This window comes from Schistocerca serialis, chromosome 4 (assembly GCF_023864345.2).
Source record: "Schistocerca serialis cubense isolate TAMUIC-IGC-003099 chromosome 4, iqSchSeri2.2, whole genome shotgun sequence".
In the NCBI taxonomy this organism is placed as follows: domain Eukaryota; kingdom Metazoa; phylum Arthropoda; class Insecta; order Orthoptera; family Acrididae; genus Schistocerca; species Schistocerca serialis.
In genome coordinates this window covers 554,236,810-554,260,017 of record NC_064641.1, presented here as the reverse complement: position 1 = coordinate 554,260,017, position 23,208 = coordinate 554,236,810, and the positions used below count along the sequence as shown (strand labels likewise).

Sequence of the window (23,208 nt, the reverse complement as noted above, 5' to 3'; positions counted from 1 at the left end):
TTCGAGTTGCATCACCTACCCGACTACAACTCTAAATTCCTGTGACTCATCATGCACCTCTTTGATCTTTCAGACTTAACTTGTGATCTACTCCTCTCGCCACTGCTTCCACCAAAATACAAGTTCATGAAGAAGATGATCATTGAATGACTTGCCTGCTCACCACAAGAGTTAATCATCAAGATCTTATATGAGGAACACCTGGGGAACCGAACTCCATCACAATTCTGGCTTCACCTTCGGTTACTTGTGAGTGAGCATACCGTGCCGGATGTCACTCTGTGGGCAGTGTGGTCTGCCAAGCCGCCTACTGACCTACAGATCCACCTGCTACCACACTCCTTCGAATCAATTGGCTCTCGTATCTCCATCACAGACCAACTGTATTCATTGCTATGACAACACCAGCCAGCTCATCACTCACCGTCAGTTGGCACAACTGCTCCCACTTACTGGTCATCTGCTGGCAGAGACAGGGCTCGCTCTGCCTCCATGCCTTCTACATCACCTGGGAGCATCCACTTGCTCTCCACCATCCGAGCACTCCAGGATTGCCCACACACCATATGTGCTGGTATACATGCCAGAACAAATCGACGAGGACAAGCCTCCTCTGCTGCCGCAGTCGCCGCCACCACCACATCCAGCTCATCCATACAGCTGGTACCACAAGGTTTTTGGCAAGGATGCTAAGAAGTGCTGGTTACCTTGCCAGCACCCAAACGCCAAACTGCAGGACCTAAAAGACTCTGAATCCTGTGGGGAACTTCACGGGTGTCCTCATACATTGCACTCTGTCCACTCGTCTGCCCTGCTGAGTGGTCGTTTGTGTGTGACTGACATTTCGTCATGGATCACTTTCCTAGTCAACAGTGGTTCTGATGTGTCCATCATACCTACATCGATGGCTGTCCCGTTTTCCCACCAATGAGGTCACTTCTACGAGCTGTCAACACATCAACATTACAATACTCAGGTGCTGTCAAAGCTGCAGTGCACCTATCTCATTCTCTGTGTTTTCCGTGGACTTTCTACACTGCTGACATTGATGAACAAGTTCTCAGTATGGATTTTTTGTCCCATTACAAGCTCTCTCCGAACGTAGTTCAGGGCTCAGTATTACACCATCCCACTAACACTCAGGTACTGTGCTCCCACACTTATGTTCCCACTCTGCTTCTCTCACGACATGTGAGATAGTATGTGAGTGCTTCACCTTCACAGATGACATTGTGACCTGTGTAACTAATCTGCTGTCAGAATATGACTCGGAGGCACAACTCTGCCGGGACAATGATGAGCTGAAACAAATCACACACACCTACAACGAGCTCGTCACAGCTCGTAACTCACTGCTAAAACTGCAGTCCACAGTTCCGCCACGTAAGCGAGCTTCTCCGGCTGACACCAGCCATGGCACTCATCAGGTTAGTCCAAACACATTAATCATGTGTGACGATTCGCATCCGGTAGACTCCGCACCCCTGACATGCTCACTATTTTCAGTGCCTTGTGTTTCAAACAGTGCTTCTAAGGACAGTCACATGCATGACATGACCATGCGCACTGCGCAAGCAATTGCCCTGCGTGTTGATAAACATTCCCCCTCTCTCGCGTGCCAGCCATGTGACTCAGAGACCATCACTGTTCCACGCACGATGCCAATGCCGCTCTCATCTGTGCCGGTTATCAAGTGCAAGGTTGACAGCAGACACTCACTGCTCTCTCTGACACACTCTGTGCTGCGCACACAGGTGCCCTCTCCACACAAGCACACAGTGCACTCAGGTACTAGGCATGTGACTTTCGGGCTGCCCTTTCCCACTCGCGCTAATGGCTATGCCTCATAGTGCCCTACTTGTCCAAAAACTTCACGTCAGGATGATGATCAGTCTCATGTGCAGTTCTCAGTTTCTTCTGTCGCTGACAGAATGATGCACAAGATAGTTACCACTGCCAGCTCTCCTATTAGGCACAAGGTTAGATGCCTCAACCCTATTAAGTTGCCCTCGGTCCGGCAGCAAATTAATGAACTTTTGGAGGCAGGTATTCTGCAACCATCAGACAGCAACTGGTCTTCACCGATTCACCTCGCCCTCAAACACGATGGTTCTTTCCACATGTGCAGTGATTACAGACGTCTAAATGCTTGTACCCTCATGGACAATTACCTCGTGCCTAACACACATGATGTCACTCATATGTTATCAGCTTCTACAATCTTCAGTGTTATTGACTGTAAAAGTGCCACGAGACTCCCGGAGCACCGGAAGACATCCCTAAAACAGCTATTATCACACCGCTTGGTTTGTTCCAATACAACTTCATGCCATTCAGCCTGAAAAATGCGGCGCAAACATGGCAGTGGTTAATTGACTCCATCTTACGGCAGTTCGAGATTTGCTTTGCATATCTGGATGACACACTCATTTTCAGCAAGTCAGCTGAAGAACATAAAAATCATTTATCCATGGTCCTCCAATGGCGTCGAGGTCAACAAAGACATATTCCAATTGCACCAGCCTTCCGTCACTTTCCTGGGTTACACCGTCTCCACTGACAGAATACAGCCCCCCAAATCTTGCGTGCAGCCCATCACATCAATGCCGCCCCCTTCTACTTACAAAGAACTCTGACATTTCCTGGGCACAATAAATTACTACCGCCAGCACCTGCCCTGTTCCACCGCCGTGTGGGCCACACTGAAAGATTCACTGTCTGGTAAAGAGCCTTCAGGACTCAACCCATTCAATGGACTGCACCTATGCTGGAGGCCTTCAGTGCACTAAAGACTTTTTTAGCTCTGCAACCCCCCCCCCCCCCCTCTCCAGGACCCACCCCCTCGGCATTTCCACCACTTTGATCTAGTCTCCCAATTCACAACCGACGTTTGCTACATCAAAGGCATGGATAAAATTGCCACAGATTTTTTCTCGTGGATCAATGCTATTTTGTGCATCATAGACCTACCCAACCTGGCCACCCTACAAGCCTCCGATGAAGAGTGTCAAGCTCTCCTCACGGACCCTCAAACATCCCTTGTGTTTACCAAAGCTAAATTCCCCAGCATTGTGGACGATGTGTGGTGCGACTCTTCTACCGGTACCCTATGCCCGTTGCTCCTGCCCCCTCCCCCCCCCCCCCCTCCCCCTGCACCAGTAGGCCTTCGACATGTTGCATAATCTTGGTCACCCTGGTGTCCACACCAGTACACAGCTCGTCTCCAAGCATTTCGTTTGGAAAAATATAAAACGGGACTGTCAGACCTGGGCACACAGATGCATCCCCTGTCAATGCAAAAATATTGGACACCACACTGGGCAGCTTCAACATTCCCCCAGGACAATTTCGCCACGTACATATCGATATTATCAGTCCTTTTCTACCGTCGGAGGGCCACAGATACATTCTATCCACAATTGACCACATGTCCTGCTGGGTAGAGGCAGTTCCTTTACCGAACATCATGGCTGAGACTGTGACCAAGGGTTTCATCTACTCTTGGATTGCAAGGTTCGGATGTCTGACCACCATCACCACTGACCAGGGTCTGACATGGCTCAGCAGTTTGAGTCTTCCCTGTGTACCATTTTACGTGACATCTGTGGCATAAAGAAAATTCATACCACAGCCTACCACCCACAAAGCAACGGGCTGGTAGAACAATGGAACTGCACTCTGAAAACGACCCTCTGGTGCCACAACTGCCTCTGGTTTGAAGCCCTTCCATGGGTGCTCCTCAGCCTCTGCTCAACTTTCAAGCCTGTCTTACAGTGAACTATATCAGAATTAACTTTTGGGGAGAACCCTGTCCTACCAGGGAAACTCATTCAGCCTCAGGTACCTGAAGATTTCCTCCCCCACCCGGATTTTGTAAGTCGCATGCACACTCACTTCAAACATGCGTGCCTATACCCAGCTATCAGCCACTGCCCGCTGGACACTTACATGCCAACCGCTCTCAACACTTGCTTCCATGTGATGCTGAGAGACGATTCAGTCTGACAACCTCTGCAACCACCTTACCTTGGCCACTTTAAAGTCCTTCGGCAGGGCGACATCATCATTAAAGACTCTCCGAAAACTGTTTCATTACACTGACTCAAATCAGCATTTATGGACCCCGACGGCCCCCTGCTGGCTCATTCAGATTCTTCTAACGACTCTCCTGCCAGTCTCTCTCCCACTGTGGAGTCCCACAATGTTTCTCCTTGGGCCACCATGCTGATTTTTTCACCTGACGCTTCCCCGTCACCATTTGCGGGTTTCTCGGATACTTCAACCTCCACCCCATGTGCGGGTTTCGGCGCTACCTCACCTGCTACAGAGACACCCTCTCCCATAGTCACCCTGCTCTGCAACGTACCCCCACACTGCGTGAGCGACATTTCAATCATAACTCTCAACGACCAAGTTCTCATTATACTCACAGACACTGTGACCTTGCCACCCAACGACCAGCTAAACTTCAGTGTTGCGCATAGCCTCACCCTCCCTTGCGAGTGCGATGCGATGACAATCAACACCTTCATCTCACCGGATGGCTTGGTTACCATCAGAGCTGGCCACACCTACACTCCACCATCCACTGTTCTGCCTGCCTGCTCATGGGCCAGCCGCCACATCATCCACTCTCACTGGCTCAACAACTTCGAGGTGGATCTGCCTCCCGTTGCTCTGCCTCCACACCCTGCCGCGGTTGAGGTGGAGGTCCTGGTCATGCGTCTACCATCTCGTACTTCCACCAACAGCATCAATGCCCACACTGTCTCCAGACAAGACTCACCTTTGGTACCCCGTAATGTGGGGGGGGGGGGGGGGAGGGGGGGGGGGGGCTGTGTGTCGTCAATAGGTCATATCGACGATGAACAACATAATCTTTGACTGAGATTGGACATTCAAGCCGCCATGTATTTTCTAAGAGTCTGCATTGATGTCTCTTGCTGTGTACATGTGTACGCCTACTGTGGAAATACATATTTATGTGCAGATATTTGTGGGACAGTTTGTTCAGTATACCTCTACATGCATCTTGTTCCCATAGTTACATTAATAAACAGAACTAAATACAATGAAAAAATGAACTAGTAAGGTAATATACACAGATATATTAAAAATGTCTCAAAGTAACATTTTCTTAGCAATTAGCACATTAGAAAAAATTATGTACACAAGCAAGAGAAGTTGTACTGTCCTGATGCAGCGTCCAATAAATGCCTACAAAATGAGGCATGGACCATAGTCCACAATGTACCAACATAAGAATTCTGTGTTTGACATACATATGTGTTTGGTTTGACCATATGAAACTTTAAGAAACTATTCCTCATATTTACAATACACATGAATAAAACGAGTCTTCTTCACTCGCTTTATCACAACACCCATGACTTTACCCAAAAGAGTTCATGACAATTAAATTTAATTATTTTCTGCAGAGTACACAGGAATAATAATAATATTGACCACTAACAGCATTCTAAAATAAGAAATTTATTACTAGGTATTTAATGGCATTTTCCTATTTCAAAACTGTGAATGAATCTACCCATTTAGTCACAAGGTATATATGTATAAAATTATAAAGCACAAATCTATTATAAAACAGAATTACATTGTTGTATGTACTTGCAAATGTAGTGTGGCATAGATTTAAACTCAGCCTGTAGATAAGACAGAACTTAAGAAATCACACCATCTTACACACTACAACCCTGACAAGAGAGAAAGGAAAAAAAAAAAAAAAATATGAATCATGTCTATAAGCATTCAATTCAGTGATATTGTGTAATCCAGCCAACTTCTTAAATTTAGAATACACGAATCTGTATGCATTAGGATGCAGAGATTCAAGAATTTCAAATAGTCCTATATAAATATTGAAAAATTTATTTATCTCAGATATCTACACTTAGATTTTTTTTGGTGTTCACCATTGCAAGATCTGCCTTTATCATCATGTCTCTGCTTTCTCCTAACACCCTGCTTGTTCATCATCTCCCTGACACACTCTTCTCTCTCTTGTGGTGATAGAATTTTACATGGTGGAAACTCAACATTCTAAGAAATAAAGTTAGTTGGTCGTGATTTCAAATGGTGAAAAACCTGTTGAAGAATGTTGTAAGCTGTTCATAATATCCTCAAAATCACTGACATCATCTATGCAACTGGTATGATTCTTACTAAAATAAGTTCTAAACAGTCTTCCAATTTCTCTCATATATCTTGCTGCAGGATTACTCAATGGATGGTACACAGAGATTAGAACATACCTTATTTTTGCTTGATCAACAAAATCTTTCCAAAGTTCTGATGTAAATTGAGGACCATTGTCAGATAAAATTGTTTTACGAATACCACCTGATGAAAAAATGTGTTCTCAAACTTAGAAATGATTTACTTACTGGTAGATTTCTTAAGAGGAAACAGCCTTATGAACTTAAAAAATATACCAATGACCACAAAAATATAACAAAATCCATTGCTAGACTTAGGCAAAGGTCCATAAATGTCCACAGACACAAAATCTATGTTACTATTAGGCAGTATGTTTTGCATTTAACCTCTACTTGTTTGATTACTTACCTTCACTCTTTGAAATCTGTCACAGCTGGCATTCTTCTTCTTGACTCTCCTTCCTGTATTATAAAAATAGATGTTTTTCTGAATCTTTTGTGTACAGCTGGTTGATCCTCAATGACCAAAACTCTCATGTGTATAAGTAATTAAAGTATCAATACATTGTTCCGACCAACATAGTTTCCAGTCATCTGAGTCAGTCTTGTGCTCCTGAATAAAATACCTTTGTGTATCTTACAAATTGTTCTGTCTTTTCTCTTCCTTTCTTAACCAACAGATCTTAACCAATTGCCAGTTTTGATCATGATTTTGATACTTATGCATGCCTTCACAAATTTTCAAGTTCTCTTTTTCCTCTTTCACTCCTCTCAAATACATAATTTTAAACTCTTTCTCTCCTTCTCCAAAGTTGTTTGATGATTCACTCCCTAAAGGTAGCCTAGACAAAGCATCGGCAACTGCATTGTGCCCTTAGTGTATCTGATTTCATAATTGAACTGCTGTAAAAACAATGCCCAGCAAGTAATTCTATTGTGGTACAGCTTACACACCTGGAGATAACATAATGCTTTGTGATCAGTACAGATGAAGACTATGCGGGCTAGTAAATAATTCTGAAACTTGAACGCACAGTGTACAGTGAAAAGTACTTTCACAGTTACAGTGTATGTCTTTTCATGTTTCTGCAAAACTCAACTAGCCAATGCAAGAGATCTATGCTCAAAAACACCTTCAACTTCAACCTCCTGAAATAATGAGTAGCCAAACCAACATCACTGCTGTCCGTCATAACACAAAAAGGAAGGGATAAATCTGGTCTGAACAATATCTGACTGACATAACTGTCCTTTGATCTCATCAAGAGCATCCTGCCATTGCTGATTCCAATCCCAAACAGTATTCTTCTTCAAAAGTTCACACAGGCATGAAGCATTCAAAGCTTGGCTGCTACAAAATTTTCTGTAGGATCCCTTTAACCAAAAACTAGATTGTGTAATTAATAATAGAAATTTTAAGCATGCTAAATAATTTTTAGTTTCAAATGTTACTACAAAAAAAAAAATTAACAGTACATTCAGTTATCGATTGTAACATCAAAAATAAATTTGTTCTTTTTCATAAATTTTAGCTTGAAATATAACATGTTGTGTAAAAAATTATATGAAATTTTTCAGAAAAGCAGCTGAGATAATATTGACCTGTCCAAAATTCTAAAAATAATACTGGCATTAACAATTACTGTTGAGGAAAAGTAATGCTAGAGGAGGGTGTCTCATTAGACTCTGCAGCATAGGTCACCAACAAATGCCTGTGTTGCAGTGCTCAGCTCAGAAATAAACTCGTTTGAATCCTGGTGGTAGATGAAGTTTTCACTGCCAGTATTTGGCTGGCGGAGGGGGAGAGGTGGTGACGTAAAGTTCCTGATCACCAGTCTTTTCACCAATATCCTGGATTAAATTCCAAACTTCTCTGCAGTGTCTCATGAAGTGAGAGCTTGTCTACAACCACTTGACTACTCTGCAATTCCCAATCAATTGTCTGGCAGACAGTCTGATGTGATCTGTTGATGTGATGAGGTTGTTAAGTTTGGCAGCGCTGTTGGTGCTATTCAAGAGGTGTAGGCTATGTGCTGGCACCAGGTTTCACTCTCTCCCCTCTCTCATCTCCATCATACAACACAAACATAATACTGCACTATCACACATCCATTAAATTCACATACACTCTATGGTTATGTACACAATGCAGCTCTCACATATCCACAAGGAAAGGGGCCAATGTGCGCAGGGAAGAAAACTCTTTCTGACAGTTGGCTGAACACACCTCATGTGATATCCCAGGCTACAATGTCATATGACATATAATACGTTTACACATGTACCTTTTGTTAACCCAATGATGCAAACATTTGCAGCTATATGTTAACTTTCAGAAAAATGCATGAAATTATTAACTTTCATTAGACAGATGTAACATTTAATTTTTTAGATGGGAAATTAGTAACTGTCTTCATCATAATCTTGTCACATATCTGATTGCAATAGTAGTGTTTGGAGCTTAGTCTAATGCATTTTGGTATTTGTTGTTCTTTCTTAACTGTGTGGTTCCATAAGTAAAGAAGTAGTTGTACCCCTGACATTTCACTGCTTAACCATCTTAGACCTGGATTTTTTCTGAAGGAAAGAAAATTTTTCTTTATGTGGTAATGCTCTTAGGCTAATTTTTAATGATTTTAGATGCAGATTTATACACAAATATGTACCCGTTTTCAAAACATACTTTGTTCACTTGGCTTCATTTTATGGTCTAAAATAACTAATTATGAAATATTTTCCATTATAGTAAACAGTAAAATGATCATTAAATTAATTATCATGCAAAAAACAACAACAATATAAAAATATACAATGGAATGTAGTGAACCAAACACATCCGCGTATTCTGGTGGTCACAAGCTGCTGCGCACTGCTGCACTGACTTGCTGATATTTCCATAGTGATGTCCAACAGTTGGCTACACTTGCACATGATGAGAAGGCTGAACATTCACAAATGTGTACTTCAGGTTTCCATTTGGAAAAAATACTTATGTAACAGCTACGACACGGTAAAAGTTAATGTACACAGTTGTATCCAGAGGGTCTGAAAATGTTAACATGGATAGCATATTCTTGATCATTTTGCATCATATTGGTATAATTTAGTTTCTTGTCCAACATACCTGAAATTTGCAATGTTGCTGTTGTTACTGATAAAGGCAGCAAGGATATTTTGCAGTTTACTACAGCACACACTCCTCGTAACGACAACTTAAACCGAGTTAACAGAATATACAAAGGCACTTTTAAATAATTTGGTTAACACTGCATAGCTTACTGGTAACTTAATACTGACGTGCCCCAATGGAGTAAGCTATTCCATCTTTGTTGCAGCTTGACAACCAGAAGGTTTCTTGATGTTGTGAAGTATTGTTTTTGATTGTTAGCTCTAGGATACAGTGGAACTTATTGTTTGAACCGAGTCCTGATTTGCATTGTTGCAGCTATCTATGTTTATAAATATAACTGTTTCATCCTTCTTTTTTAAGAGCTACTTTGGATAAGGTTCTGTCCTTGCCAGGAAGTGAACTAAGTGATAGATGATAGATGGGAAAAAGAAGTGCAACTTGATATAATGCAAATTGTGGAAAACTATTTATCCTTTTTTTTTTTTTTTTTTTTTTTTTTTTTTTTCCATGGTTGCTGTGGTGATCTAGTGGGTAGTGCACTGGACCTAGACTCTGGAGGTTCTGGGAATACAGGGTATATGTGGCCATTTTTCCTCATTCCAATCCCTACACAATAGTCCCAGGTTCACTCAGCCTGCTGTCCATATGACTACCAAATATCATCAACACCATCAACCTTTGTCTTCAAATAACAGCCACAGTCTCCAACGATGTCATCATATGACAAAATCATTTCTGGGGCTAATAGGCTGCTGTGCTGAAGGATTCATCACCTCTCTCCTCCTAGTGCTACAGTGAATAGTCAGGACAAAGTCCAGTCATGGGCTTTTGCCACAGATTTTACCTTTATTACTGTTTCAAAGAATTTCTCATTTACATTGCCACAGTCATTGGCAATGGGTTGCACCTTCTGTACTAGGAAGAGATGAGCCACATGCTCTATCATATATCAAGGGTTCAGACAGTTTTGAAGGATTAACTCTAGACTGGAATGTTCTCTGTATAACTCAACATTTTAAATCAAATACGAAAGAAAATTTTGTTATAATACTGAAACAAGGACAAGAAACTTACTGTCTTTGGAACGATCCTTGGCCTTAATCGACCTAGCATTCACACTCTTCTGCTATCTCACATTTAAGGATTTTCCTTATATAGACACACGCTGAAGTGGAAAAGAAACTGGTATAGGCATGCATATTCAACTACAGAGAGATGTAAACAGGCAGAATATAGCACTGTGGTTGGCAACACCTATATAAGACAACAAGTGTCTGGCGCAGTTGTTAGATCGGTTACTGCTAGGTCATCAAGATTTAAGTGAGTTTGAATGTGGTGCTTTAGTCGGTACCCAGGCTATGGAACACAGCATCTCTGAGGTAGTGATGAAGTTGGGATTTTCCCATGTGACCGTTTCACGAGCATACCGTGAATATTAGGAATCCAATAAAACATCAAACCTCTGAAATCGCTGCTGGTGGAGAAAGATCCTGCAAGAACAGGGCCAATGACAATTGAAGATAATCATTCAAAATGGTAAGAGTGCAACCCTTTAGCAAATTGCTGCAGATTTCAATGCTGGGCCATCAACAAGTGTCAGCATGTGAACCATTCAACGGAAAATCATTGATAAGGGCTTCCTGAGCTGAAGGCCTACTTGTGTGCCGTTGATGACACAAAGCTTTATGCCTCGCCTGGGCCCGTCAACACCAACATTGGACTATTGATGACTGGAAACACATTGCCTGTTTGGACAAGTCTCGATTCAAATTACGTCGAGCGGATGGGCGCATATGGGTATGGAGACAACCTCATAAATCTATGGATCCTGCATGTCAGCAGGGGACTGTTGAGGCTGGTGGAGGCTCCGTAATGGTGAGGGACTTGTGCAGTTGTAGTGATATGGGACCCCTGATATGTCTAGAAATGACTCTGACAGGTGACTTGTACTTTAGCATCCTGTTTGATCACCTGCATCCATTCATGTTCATTGTGCATTCCGAAGGACTTGGGCAATTCCAGTAGGGCAATGCTCCAGGAGCACTCTTCTGAGTTTAGACACTTCTGCTGGCCATCAAACTCCCCAGACATGAACATTATTGAGCATATTTGGGATGCCTTGCAACATGCTGTTCAGGAGAGATCTCCACCCTCTCATACCCTTACGGATTTATGGACAGCCCTGCAGGATTCATGGTGTCAGTTCCCTACAGCACTACTTCAGACATTAGTTGAGTCCATGCCATGTCATGTTGTGGCACTTCTGCATGCTGTGGGGGTCCCTACACGATATTAGGCAGGTGTACCCATTTCTTTGGTTCTTCGGTGTGTGTGTGTGTGTGTGTGCGTGTGTGTGTGTGTGTGTGTGTGTGTGTGTGTGTGTGTGCGCACACACGCATGTGTGAGTGTACACCTTTCTTTTTGTTCCCTTAGTAGTAACAGTCATCCATATTTATAGGAATGTAAAAGTCTTACATAATTTTTTGTTATGTTACAGTTATAAAATGGATCTGCCTGGAGGAGCTGGCAAAACTGCAAGACAGCTACACAGAATTGGTCATATGGGAAGCAATGCAAACTCATACACTGCTGATTTCACCCTGGAAGTCCTGAAGGATGCAATAGAACATTGCAAAATAAATGAATGATTTCAACAACAAAAGCCTTCTTGGGGGCAAGAGCCTTTTCACATGCCAGTTTCAAATGATATCAGTGCAACAGCATGCCTTTTTGCCCATACTTTGCATCCATCTTCCTGACAGTAAAATAATGCAAATACGAACCCACTGTTCCAAGCAGCAATTGATGAGTGCCAAAATCGAAGAGAGATCTGTCTAGCACGTTTAATGTTTAGATGCAAAAATGAATGAAAGTGGACTCATTCAAGTAAATTATTTTGGAAAGCATTTACTTAACTTTTCCCTAGCTATTTACATCAAAAAATGTGTAAAAAAGCTGTGTGCTACCAAAGGAAAGACAGCCAGAACACTAAAATTATTTGATTCCCATCATAATGTTGTGGAGCAATTTTCAATCTTCGAGATTATTCCTCATTTATTTTGGCGTGATATTAAAATAGAATGCTGTAGTTAAAAATTAAGAAAATCAAATAAATCATTTTACAAAAATATTCATCTCTTTGAAATACAAAAAATCCTCTACTGCCCCTACCATGATATAATTGCAGAGTTGGATCAGTGAAATGATGTAACTTTAAAAAAAATGAACATATTAATTGTAATTGACATTTAATGAAACTATTTATATTACTAGCATGATGGCTGGACTAGATAACTTGTGCAAGCTAGATCATGCCACCTGTTTCAAAAAGTATTTACTGTTGCCATGTTGTAAACATGATAGTCGTATTCATATCTGCACTGGAAGACAATGAGTTAGTTACCTGTTAAAAAATGGAAACTCCAGGATGAAATAACAAGTATATGAATAGGATATGTTGCAACTCATCTCTTAGTGTAGGTTATGAGTGGCAGATAGGTACACTGAAAAAGACTACTAGATGTTATAAAACAAAACTGACACACACTCACAGATGCACAATTCATGACAACAATATGAGAGGATAGATTGCTAATCCCCACATAGAGGAAGGCTGAATGGCAGATAAGCAAAACAACAATGTGAGGAAGATGCCTGTGCTTGTGTGAATGTGTGTGAGTTTTGTTCTCTGTATGTCTGATGAAGGATTTTGTCTGATAGCTAAATAATATTACCATAACCTGTGGTTATGTTTTTTAGCATAGTGGTCAACATGACTGGCTGTTGTGCAGTGGATCACTGTATCATATCCAGCAAACAGAAATTATTTGTTATTTACAATTTATGATTTCTAGAATGTTCTTAACACATCCTTTGCTTCTAAAGTTTGTATATTCTGGAATATTCAATGTCTGCATAAATAATGACATTCTCAAATATTCAGAGATTGTATAAGTAGCTGTATTCTCCACCCAGGAGGTCAGTCTTGTTGTGGCTCTACAATGGTGTCAGTAACAAACATGCTTTCAGTATTAAGTGCTGAACTTCACTTATGACCCTGCCTTCAGATTTGGACTTGATTGTGGTTTACATATGACATTGGTGGAGACACTGCGTATTTCAAAACCACGAACATCTCGATCTACACAGTGTAGGTTAAAACAGTCTCCAACTAACACTGCATGATCAGGGTGTTTCTACACTACTGTGAGTAGACTTTCTTTGAATGATTTTAAAACTTGCTGGCAGCAACTTCAACAGTGCCAATTGAAACAGCTGAGATGAAATGCTATAATGGAAATGATTGTTCATGGGGGATTGGGGGGGGGGGGGGGGGAGCTAATAAGTGACTCCGAAGTGTTTTAAAAATGGTTCAGATGGCTCTAAGCACTAGCACTACGGGACTTAACATCTGATTTCGTCAGTCCCCTAGACTTAGAACTACTTAAACCTAACTAACCTAAGCTCATCATACACATCCATGCCCGAGGCAGGATTCGAACCTGCGACCGTAGCAGCAGTTCGGTTCCGGACTGAAGCCCCAAGAAACGCTCGGCCACAGCAGCCGGCTCCAATTTAATTCCAGTGATCTTCTAGGTATGTACTTAGGCTGATTTTTTTCCCCATGATTTTGTCTACTCATCGTAGCTTTCATCTTACCAATAATTTGTTAACTCTTATTCTTCCTCTGTTGTGGATGTGATCAATGTGTGCAGACTCAGGGCTACGCCTGCAACAACCACACCGCAATCTGACAAGATTATAATACGTTTGTCTAGCCCTACACCTGCAAACATCATCATAGTCTGGTCCGTCATCATTTCTGTGGTATGGGCTGATGACACCTGCTCGTTTACTGACGCAGCTGCACGCTGGATTGTCTCACAATTGTCACCATATGACACCGCTTTGACACCACTCTGGACCTAACAGCAGCAGTACCCCTGTCCGCTGTTACTGTGGTTGCTAATACTTTTGGGGACAGGATTTCACCAGCCCTTATTGACACCATGAATGTGAGCTGCCAAGATCCTGTCACTTTCCTCGATACGCCATGGTGTTTTGGGGAGGGTGCTCCACAGAATCGTTACCAACTAGCAGTATTAAGTGTAACACACCTCTATATTGTGATCTCCCGTGCCCCTTCCCCACCCCTGCCCCCAAAACAAGACAGTGACCCTGGCAAAGAAAAGAGCATCGTCGAAAGTTGAGGGATACCTGGTGCGACATCGCAGGGCGATTCAATCGTGGAGTGGCGTGGAAATTTTGTCAAAAGTGTCATATTCGGCCATTTTTCCGACATGCAGGAAAGTGAGTTGGTTAAGGCCCTCAGCTGTTTATTCCACCTTGATGTGCACTCACATGTCTACGATTCACTTAATGAGTGTCCAGTTTCATCTTTCTGTCAAAAGATATTGCCACTAGATTGTCACGTACTAATGTCTGGAATCTCTATGAGAAGATTTATATGGCACTGCATCATCACTTTTGGCTAGGGATAGAATTACCCAAAACATGGCCAGTGTACAAGTAAATACGAAACATCTGATGTCCATGGGCATTACAATTTCCAAGGCATCTCGTTCCCCATAAACTCCAAGACCTACAAAAATCCGAGAGGCAGAACCCTGATTATTTAGTTCCTGTATACACGCTGGATGATGATTGTAGCAAACCAGAAGAAGATAACCTAGAGCACATTGTGCGGATCAAAGAAGTTACACATAAAGTAGATGGACACCTCCGCTTTTCAAAATTAGCGAGTCACCATCCGAAACAGGTAGATCTGTTTGCTATCCTCCAAGGGTGAGAAGCACCATTACTTGTGGATCAAAAGAATGTCCCACTTATTTTCCGCTCAATCAAAAAAAGTCATTTAAGTTTAAGAATGCCCACCACCAGAAGCGATGTCCCTTCCTCGTATACGCCGACTTCGAGTACCACCTAGCTCCTGTGGAGCATTGTGAAGACTACCCCCAGTGCCTCCCTTTCATAGACAATATGCACTGTATGTGGCAGCGCAGCAACTTCTACGCCCATGTGACTCCAGTCACCATAAATTCGAATATATGTTTGGGATAACCCTACGAGATGGTCGCTTTCTGAGCTCGAAAAACATATTTGGGAAGTTGATCGGATTTGTCACAACAACACCCCCATGACCATCCGGCAAGAGAATGGTGCATTTTGATCAAATTTGTGGACTCCCGTTCAATAGAAAAGCGGAAACCCCACATAAAGACTATTTTCATCCGACAGGGAGGTTCTGTGGCGCAGCTTACAACGCTTGCTACTTGAAGTACCAACAGCCACAGCGATAATCCACCTTCTTTAACAATTTGAAAGGGTGTGGTGCCCACTTTCGTTTTGAGAATGTGGGTGATTTTGGCTTGAAATATGATACGGTCAGTGTCATTCCTGATACCACTGTAAAGCACATTTCTTTTTCCTAGTGAATCACATTAAAAATACTGTTCCGCTTTCCGGCATCACTACATTTTGTGCACACATCTCTTCAGAAGCTTGCTGAGAGAATGCATCAGCAGGACATGTATATCACCAGAGCCGCATATCCTGAGTTTCAACTCATGATGACGAAGAGGGTCTTTCCAGATGAATACCTGGATTTGATGGAGAGACTCAATAAAACAACACTGCCTGACATAACCGAATTCTCCAGTAAACTGACACGCACTGGCGTAATGGAAGCTGAGTATGAGAACACGGCGAATTTTTGACAGGAGTTCGACGTCTCTGATTTAGGAGAATGTGTTAAGATTATGGAGGAAGACTGATGTGCACTTCCTCGCAGACATCGTTTTTGAGAAATTCAGGATACTTCCTGGATCCTGCCTACTATTACAGCATGTCAGGGGATTCGTGGGACAGGAAAATGTTAGTTTCAGGAAAGGGTTTCGGTAATCGGTGGCAGGAAGAGGGAAAGGGGGGTGGGACTAAGTCGACAGGTAGATGTGTGTGTTCTTAATGTTGACGTGATTTTCAAATTCTTGCTATCCGTGTAAACTGTAACTGAGGTAGAAATGCTTATCCAGCCCACCAGTGGCTAGAAAAGCATGGGTAACCTCCTGAATATCACACTGACACAGTGATGCTGACTGACAGAAGCAACTTTGAATGGCCTGGTTCGAATAAAGACAGTATTCGCCTTCATGTTCTGGATTTTGACACGTTGCAACATAGGAATTTTATGAGGTTAACAATGTTCTTATTGCGAGGGATCACTAAGTTCGAGATGTCATCACTTTATTACGCCAAAAACTAAAAACCAAACTCTGTCCGAACAGGTCATGGAAGGTCCAAACTACCGACCGTCCGCCGTGTCATCCTCAGCCCACAGGTGTCAGCGGATGCGGATATGGAGGGGCATGTGGTCAGCACACCGTTCTCCAGGCCGTATTCGGTTCACAAGACCGGAGCCACTATTTCTGTCATGTGGCTCCTCAGTTTGCCTCACAAGGGCTGAGTGCATCCCCCTGGCCAACAGCGCTCGGCAGACCAGATGGTCACCCATCCAAGTGCTAGCCCATCCCGACAGTGCTTAACTTCGTTGGTTTGACGAGAATTTACTGGGCCAAGTAAGTGTCAAAGGAGTGTAAAAGAGCAATTGTGATGGGTAGTTTTAATGACCGATATAACATTTATTACGTTAGTCAGGCAACAGTTAAAAATATATAGTTGCTGTAAGTGCTTAAATCAGTAAAATAAAATATTATAAGACATTGTCTTCACATATTACATGGAAGAAAAAAATCGTAAATATAAAAAACTACTTTTACATGTTGCTGAATGAGCTTCGCCTGAGACACTAAGGTTTTATAGGACAAGACCAAAACTTTATGAAGAAATGTACGAACACTATTTAAGTAATCAGTGAGGTATATGCATAATATGTATATGCATAATATCTGTGTTTTTAATATTCTAAATTTCCACATAAGCATGTGAGCTTCCAAAACCTCCTCACTATACTAAACCGATATAACAGTTTCTCAGTTTAGTCGCAATGCCGTAGAAAGCGTACAGGTCACGTACAGTATAATTGGAAATGCCTTCCCAACCGAGACTGCGCTAATTTCGCTAATCCTTTCGTGGATTATCTTAAGGGATCGGTGCATAGGATTTTCTCCAAGTTGTTTTCTGTTAACCTCTCTTAGATGTAGGGCCTTGAAGCAGCTCTTGTAAGGTGCTGGATTCTTCAGAAGATGCAAGCAGGCTGCCTGTGATTATAAATGGACGAGCAGGTAAATAATATACTTGAAATAAGTCCTGGATGCCATTTTGATAGTTGTATTAACAAATATCAACAAACAGTAACAATTTAATATTTTGAAAGGAGTCCTCTCAAAAAGTTAATACTCGTAAAATTCAAGAGGATCGTGTGACCACTATTACACAAGAACAGGCTCTGAGTACACCCTGTCGCCGACTGGCGAGGTTGGTGTGCAGCTGAAATTTCTTGCTTACATGGTAACACTTCGTAGCTCTTTGTACATCTTCGTTAAGTTAACAATATTCATTTGTCTACTGAATCAACTGGTAACTGCATACTGACGTTATGGCATTAAAGCCCTGATGACCTATACGCTATTCCTAGAATTTGCTATGTCAAAAATATTAAATAATAATCCCTATATATAAAAGGCAATGTCCTGACTGACTCACTCACTCATCATCGCTCAGCCCAACCCGCTAAGGACAGAAACCTGAAATTTGGAGAAGATGTAGATTTTGTACTGCGGGCGTCGTTTAAGTAGGGATTTTTTGAAATTCCAACCGTAAGGGGGTGAAATAGGAGGTGAAGGGCTCTTTGAAAAATGTTTCTATGAAGGCAGTTTTGAGGGTAGACCTACGAAAATTGCTATTTTTTTCTCGGTCAGAAATAAAGAAATATAGGTTTCAACATTTTTGGAAATTTAACGCTGTGGGAGTGAAGTAGTGGGTGAAAGACTTTTTTTAAAATTATATTATTATTAAAGGACTGATACGGTATCTTTAAAGCTACATCTATGAACAGTGGTATTTGACAAATAAAAAAAGATACGTGTTTCAATGTTTTTGGAAATTAGGAGTGAAATAATGGATGAGGTTTTTATGAAATATTTTATTATCAAAGCTTTTTTAAGCTAAATCTATGAAAATTTAAATTTGGCTTCTCAGTTAGAAATAAAAAAATACATATTTCACTGTTTTTGGAAATTCACCACCAAGGGGAGTGAAATGGGGGACGAAAGTTTTTATGGAAATATTTCATTGTGCAAGCGTTTTTGAAGCTAAATGTATAAAAATTTGCATTTGACTTTTCTATTAGAAATGAAACGTACAAATGTCACTGTTTTTGGAAATTCATCTCCTAAGAGGGTGAAACACGGAGTGAAATGATTTATGAAAATATTTCATTTTGAAAGAATTTTTAAAGCTAAATCTCTGCAAATTGGTGTTTGGCTTCTCGGTTAGAGACGATGAAATACGTGTTTCACTGTTTTTAGAAATTCAACCCCTAAGCGGTGAAGTAGGGTAAGACTGATTGACTGACTGGCCATTGCCCAGCCCAAACTGCTAAGGGCAGAAACTTGAATTTGGAAAGGGTGTGGATCTTATTCTGTAGGCATCATTTAAGAAGGGATTGTCCGAAATTCCACTCCTAAGGAGGTGAAATAGGGGATGAAAAAGTTTTTGGATGAATGTCGCTAGTAAGCGAATTATGAAGCTAGAACTACGAAAACTAGTATTGGTTTCTAATATGGAAAATTAAAAAAAGGCGTTTCAACATTTTTGGAATTCAACCACTAAGGGGGTAAAATATTGGCTGAAAGTTATTTTTGAAAGTAAATTGTTACTCAAGAGCTACCAAAGGATTTTAAGAGCTACATCTACGACAACTGGTATTTGACCTCTCCGTTATAAATAAAAAAAAATAGGTGTTCAGTGTTTCTGGGAATTCGACCCCTAAGGAAGAACAATAGGGGAAGACAATTTTTAAGGAAATATCTCGTTACATTGCAGAAATTTTAAAGTAAAATTTATAAAAAATGGTATTTCACTTCTCGGCTAGATAAAAAGAAATATTTGTTAAGGGATGAAAGTTAGCATGGAAATATCTCCACAAGAACGAAAATGACACTTTTAATTAAAAACTTTGGACTCCAGCTAACAGAATCGGTTTTTGGTCAGAAGTACATTCGGAAAAGACCACGTTTCTGTGGCCCTGATTAGCGTGGAAAGCTTAGAAGGTGTTGCAGTTTGAGAACAACATAAAAATCCGATTAAATAAAATCTCTGCAAGCCATACAGGCGATGCTAGCGAAGCAACGGACACTAAGCTATGCAGTATTTAATCAAGAAAATTCTGAGTTTCGTGCCAGAGTACTTGTGGTTCCTCTAGGTATTGACTGCCAAAAAAGATTCGCTGTCAAGGCTCGCGTACTTCTCCTCGCTAGCATGATTCACTACCACGCTATATGGTGCTCTCGTCACCACTACCGTTGTGGGACGCAACGTCCTACTCGCTGCCATCGTGTTCTGCAGCACTGCTTAAGGCGGTGAATTACTTCGGCTATCTGCCGAGTTGTACTAAAAGTTTAAATGTAGAAAGTAAAATGCTTTCCAAAACAGGAGGAACCTCACAACTTTCATTGCAATTTAATTGTTGTGCTCCCAATTTCTAAAGAACATTTTACTTATTTTTGCGGCTTCTTCACTTTTTTCCTACCGGAATGTAACGTCGAATTCTCATACACATACTACCTTAAGACGTATTTCTTCCAACAATGACCCCGTACCCCAACAAGGTAAAATTGTCACTCAAACTGTGTACAATTAGCGAGAGAAATATTAGAAATTAGAATATTTCCAGAGTCAAACCACTATCATTTTGAATTTATTTTGTAAACACCAATAATTGTTCCTTGAAGTTCGAAGTCATTGCCGGGATTCATGTATATTTTAAATTACCTTGTTGTGATCTTCAGCTCGGAGTAGTCCGCGAACCCCCGACTTGTTGAGTATTATTTTTATCTGTAGAATAATTCAATTTTTACTAAAAACCAGGACTTGGCAGCTCCGATCTTTTAAGGCATTTATTTTGCCTATAGATGTAGCACGTGTTAGATGATAAGTTGTCACTGGAGACCTTCTGAGTAACGAATAATAAGAGTTTTTTCAATACATACATACATACATTATTGATTTAAACTTCTGGTGACTGGTATTCCTTGACAGCGTGGCCCGAGCAAAAGACTCTTTGCAGCACGTGACTACTTTGCCCGTCAAGACTCCAAATACGTCTTCTACTCCTATGGAACGGCGCGGAGACGAGGCGGAAAATCTCACGCAAATAATGAAGTACACAAAACAGAACTTGTCTCCTAACAAATCTTCTCATATAATAATTAAAACTTTATATTCTGAACGATTATCCTGGGCAGCGAAAATGCGTATACTTCTACTAACAAAGCTTGTTCATTTATATTCAAAATTAGCACGAGATTTAACTTTCACTCAAGGACATTATTTATTTCCAAACTTTGGCTACAAAACATCTGGGAAATCTCGTACCCTCACATGATACACATTCACTTTAGATTTCTCAGTCCAGTCTTTTTGTGTTTATACGTCCATTAACAGACTCAAGAGTACTTTAGTTGTCTCAAATATATTAGTATTAGTTCAATAACCTGAATAAATAACACGCAACCGCAAAATTTTTGAGGTGTGTGCACGAGCATATATAGATTCTTTCACTCACGAAACTTCTTTGGGTTTCATTATCTAGCTAGGGCTTCCCCGGCACCTCGGCAGGTGGCAGCTTCAGACGTTATTTAAGCACATGGATGGCATGTGTTTCTTTGGGGAGGGTGCCTATGTGCCTATGCCTACTGGGGAGTCGCTGCTTCCCTCTGCCTTTGCGGTACTGGGTTGTGCTTTGAAGTTTGACTAAGCATGTTTCTTGCTGCCTTGGTTGCTGGACATGGGCACATGCACCGTCCTTGATTCTCCCAGGTCCCACATAGGAATAAATGGAGAACATGACGTCTTTTGTGCAGCAAAGTGTCTGTCATGGTTCCCGAAAATCCCTGTGCCTTTGTTATTAACTTTCGTGTTGTTACCGTTAGGTGTCTGGCTTATACTTCTGGCCCTTAATGTAGCCAATGCCTTTCATGTGGATCAGCATCCTGGTAATAAGATCATGCCCAAATTAAATAGTGATTCAATTGTCAGAGGGCTTGCATTTTACCTATTCGTGTGTTGCGATTATATAATCTAGAAAGATTTGCCTTTATCTGCACTACCGGTGAATGTACTTGTATTTTTTAGGATTAGGTGCCTTCAATATTTTTCACTGTCAGTTAACTTTAAGTATTTGGGGGTCAAATTAGCTTAGTTATTTTCTTTGGATTTCTCAGTTAGGGTCAAAAGGCGTATGTACACGTTGGAATTTGTTTTTCAGGTCAAACGGGTTCAATTGTCCACCCAGATTTTCTCTGCCGTGGTTAGAGGCCACTGTGCTATTTGGCATATATTTATTATGTAAGTTTAATGGATATTCTATGTGTGTATTTTGGAACGTATGCTGAATCAAGCAACATTTGGGTCATGGGTAGAGTTCAAGCCGGTTATTGCGCGTTGGCTAATCTGTGTGTTTCAGGCCCTTTATTTACTTTGAATTCCTCCTTGTTTGCTCCTGTGAATAACTGTTTATGGTTGTAGATTTACCAATGCTCGTTTTCTTATTTTAAAGTCAGTGCAGAAGTCACATATTTGCTATCTTGCAAAATTTTTAAGTGTTTAAAGTGTTATTCGCATTGTAGTTATTGTAATATTGATTTTCAGATAGCCAAAATAATTGTGAAATCTATAGAGTGCCTCTGGGGGCAGTTTTCTAACGTTTATCAAGTTCAAACGTTTGCATTGCTAAAAATTTGCTTCAGTAAGGGCGAATCGTTGGACGGATTCTGTAAAAAATTGCTATAGGAAAATTTGTCAAGTGGAGTAAAATATGGGTTGGCCAATTAACATTTATGTTGTGTTCAAAGCCATAGCAAGCCACTTATCCGATGCATGGAGGATGTCAGCTCTTTGCCTTCTGGTTACCGCAGTAAATAATTTTCTATGTGTGCGTCCAGACGACCAGTCGCGTGTTCAAGTAACTCATAAACCGGATACCTTTGCCGAGTTAGACAAGGCAGTGGTGAGTATATAAAACATCTGGTTTTTCGATGAAAGGCCTGACCTTAGCGGATGTAGCTTGGAAACCTTTGTGGCTAATAACACACCCCCAGCCTTTTTTTTTTCGGGGCGGGGGTCATCAGTCTTCTGACTGGTTAGATACGGCCCGCCACGAATCCCCCTCCTCTCCCTCCTGTACCAACCTATTCATCTCAGCGTAGCACTTGCAACCTTCGTCTTCAATTATTTGCTGCGTGTATTCCAATCTCTGTATTCCTTTACAGGTTTCACCCTACACAGCTCACTCTAGTACTATGAAAGTTATTCCGTGACGTCTTAACAGATGTCCCACCATTCTGTCTCTTCTTCTAGTCAGTGTTTACCACATATTTCTTTCCTCGCCGTTTCTGCGGTGAACCTCCTCATTCCTTACCTTATTAGTCCAACTAATTTTCAACATTCTTCTGTAACACCACATCATAAATGCTTCGATTCTCTTCTTTTCTGGTTTTTCTGTTTCACAACCACACAACGCTGTGCTCAAAACATACATTCTAAGAAATTTTTTTCTCAAATTAAGGCCTACGTTTGATTTTAGTAGACTTCTCACGGAAAGGAATGCTCTTTTTGCCAGTGCTGGCTGCTTTTTATGTCCTCCTTGCTCCGACAGTTATGGGGTATTTTGCTGCCTAGTTGGAAAATTTCCGTTACTTCATC

At 41.3% G+C, this 23,208-nt stretch overlaps 1 protein-coding gene across 1 annotated transcript in view; it reads left to right on the top strand.

The window, feature by feature from the left end:
• LOC126475285 (alanine--glyoxylate aminotransferase-like) overlaps positions 1 to 12,308 on the top strand; it is a 98,728-nt gene extending 86,420 nt beyond the window's left edge. The window contains exon 7 of the mRNA XM_050103042.1: positions 11,804 to 12,308. Coding sequence (XP_049958999.1) covers positions 11,804 to 11,954 — 151 coding nt within the window. The 3' untranslated portion in view covers positions 11,955 to 12,308. The remainder of the gene's footprint in view (positions 1 to 11,803) is intronic.
• Positions 12,309 to 23,208: the final 10,900 nt, after the last annotated feature.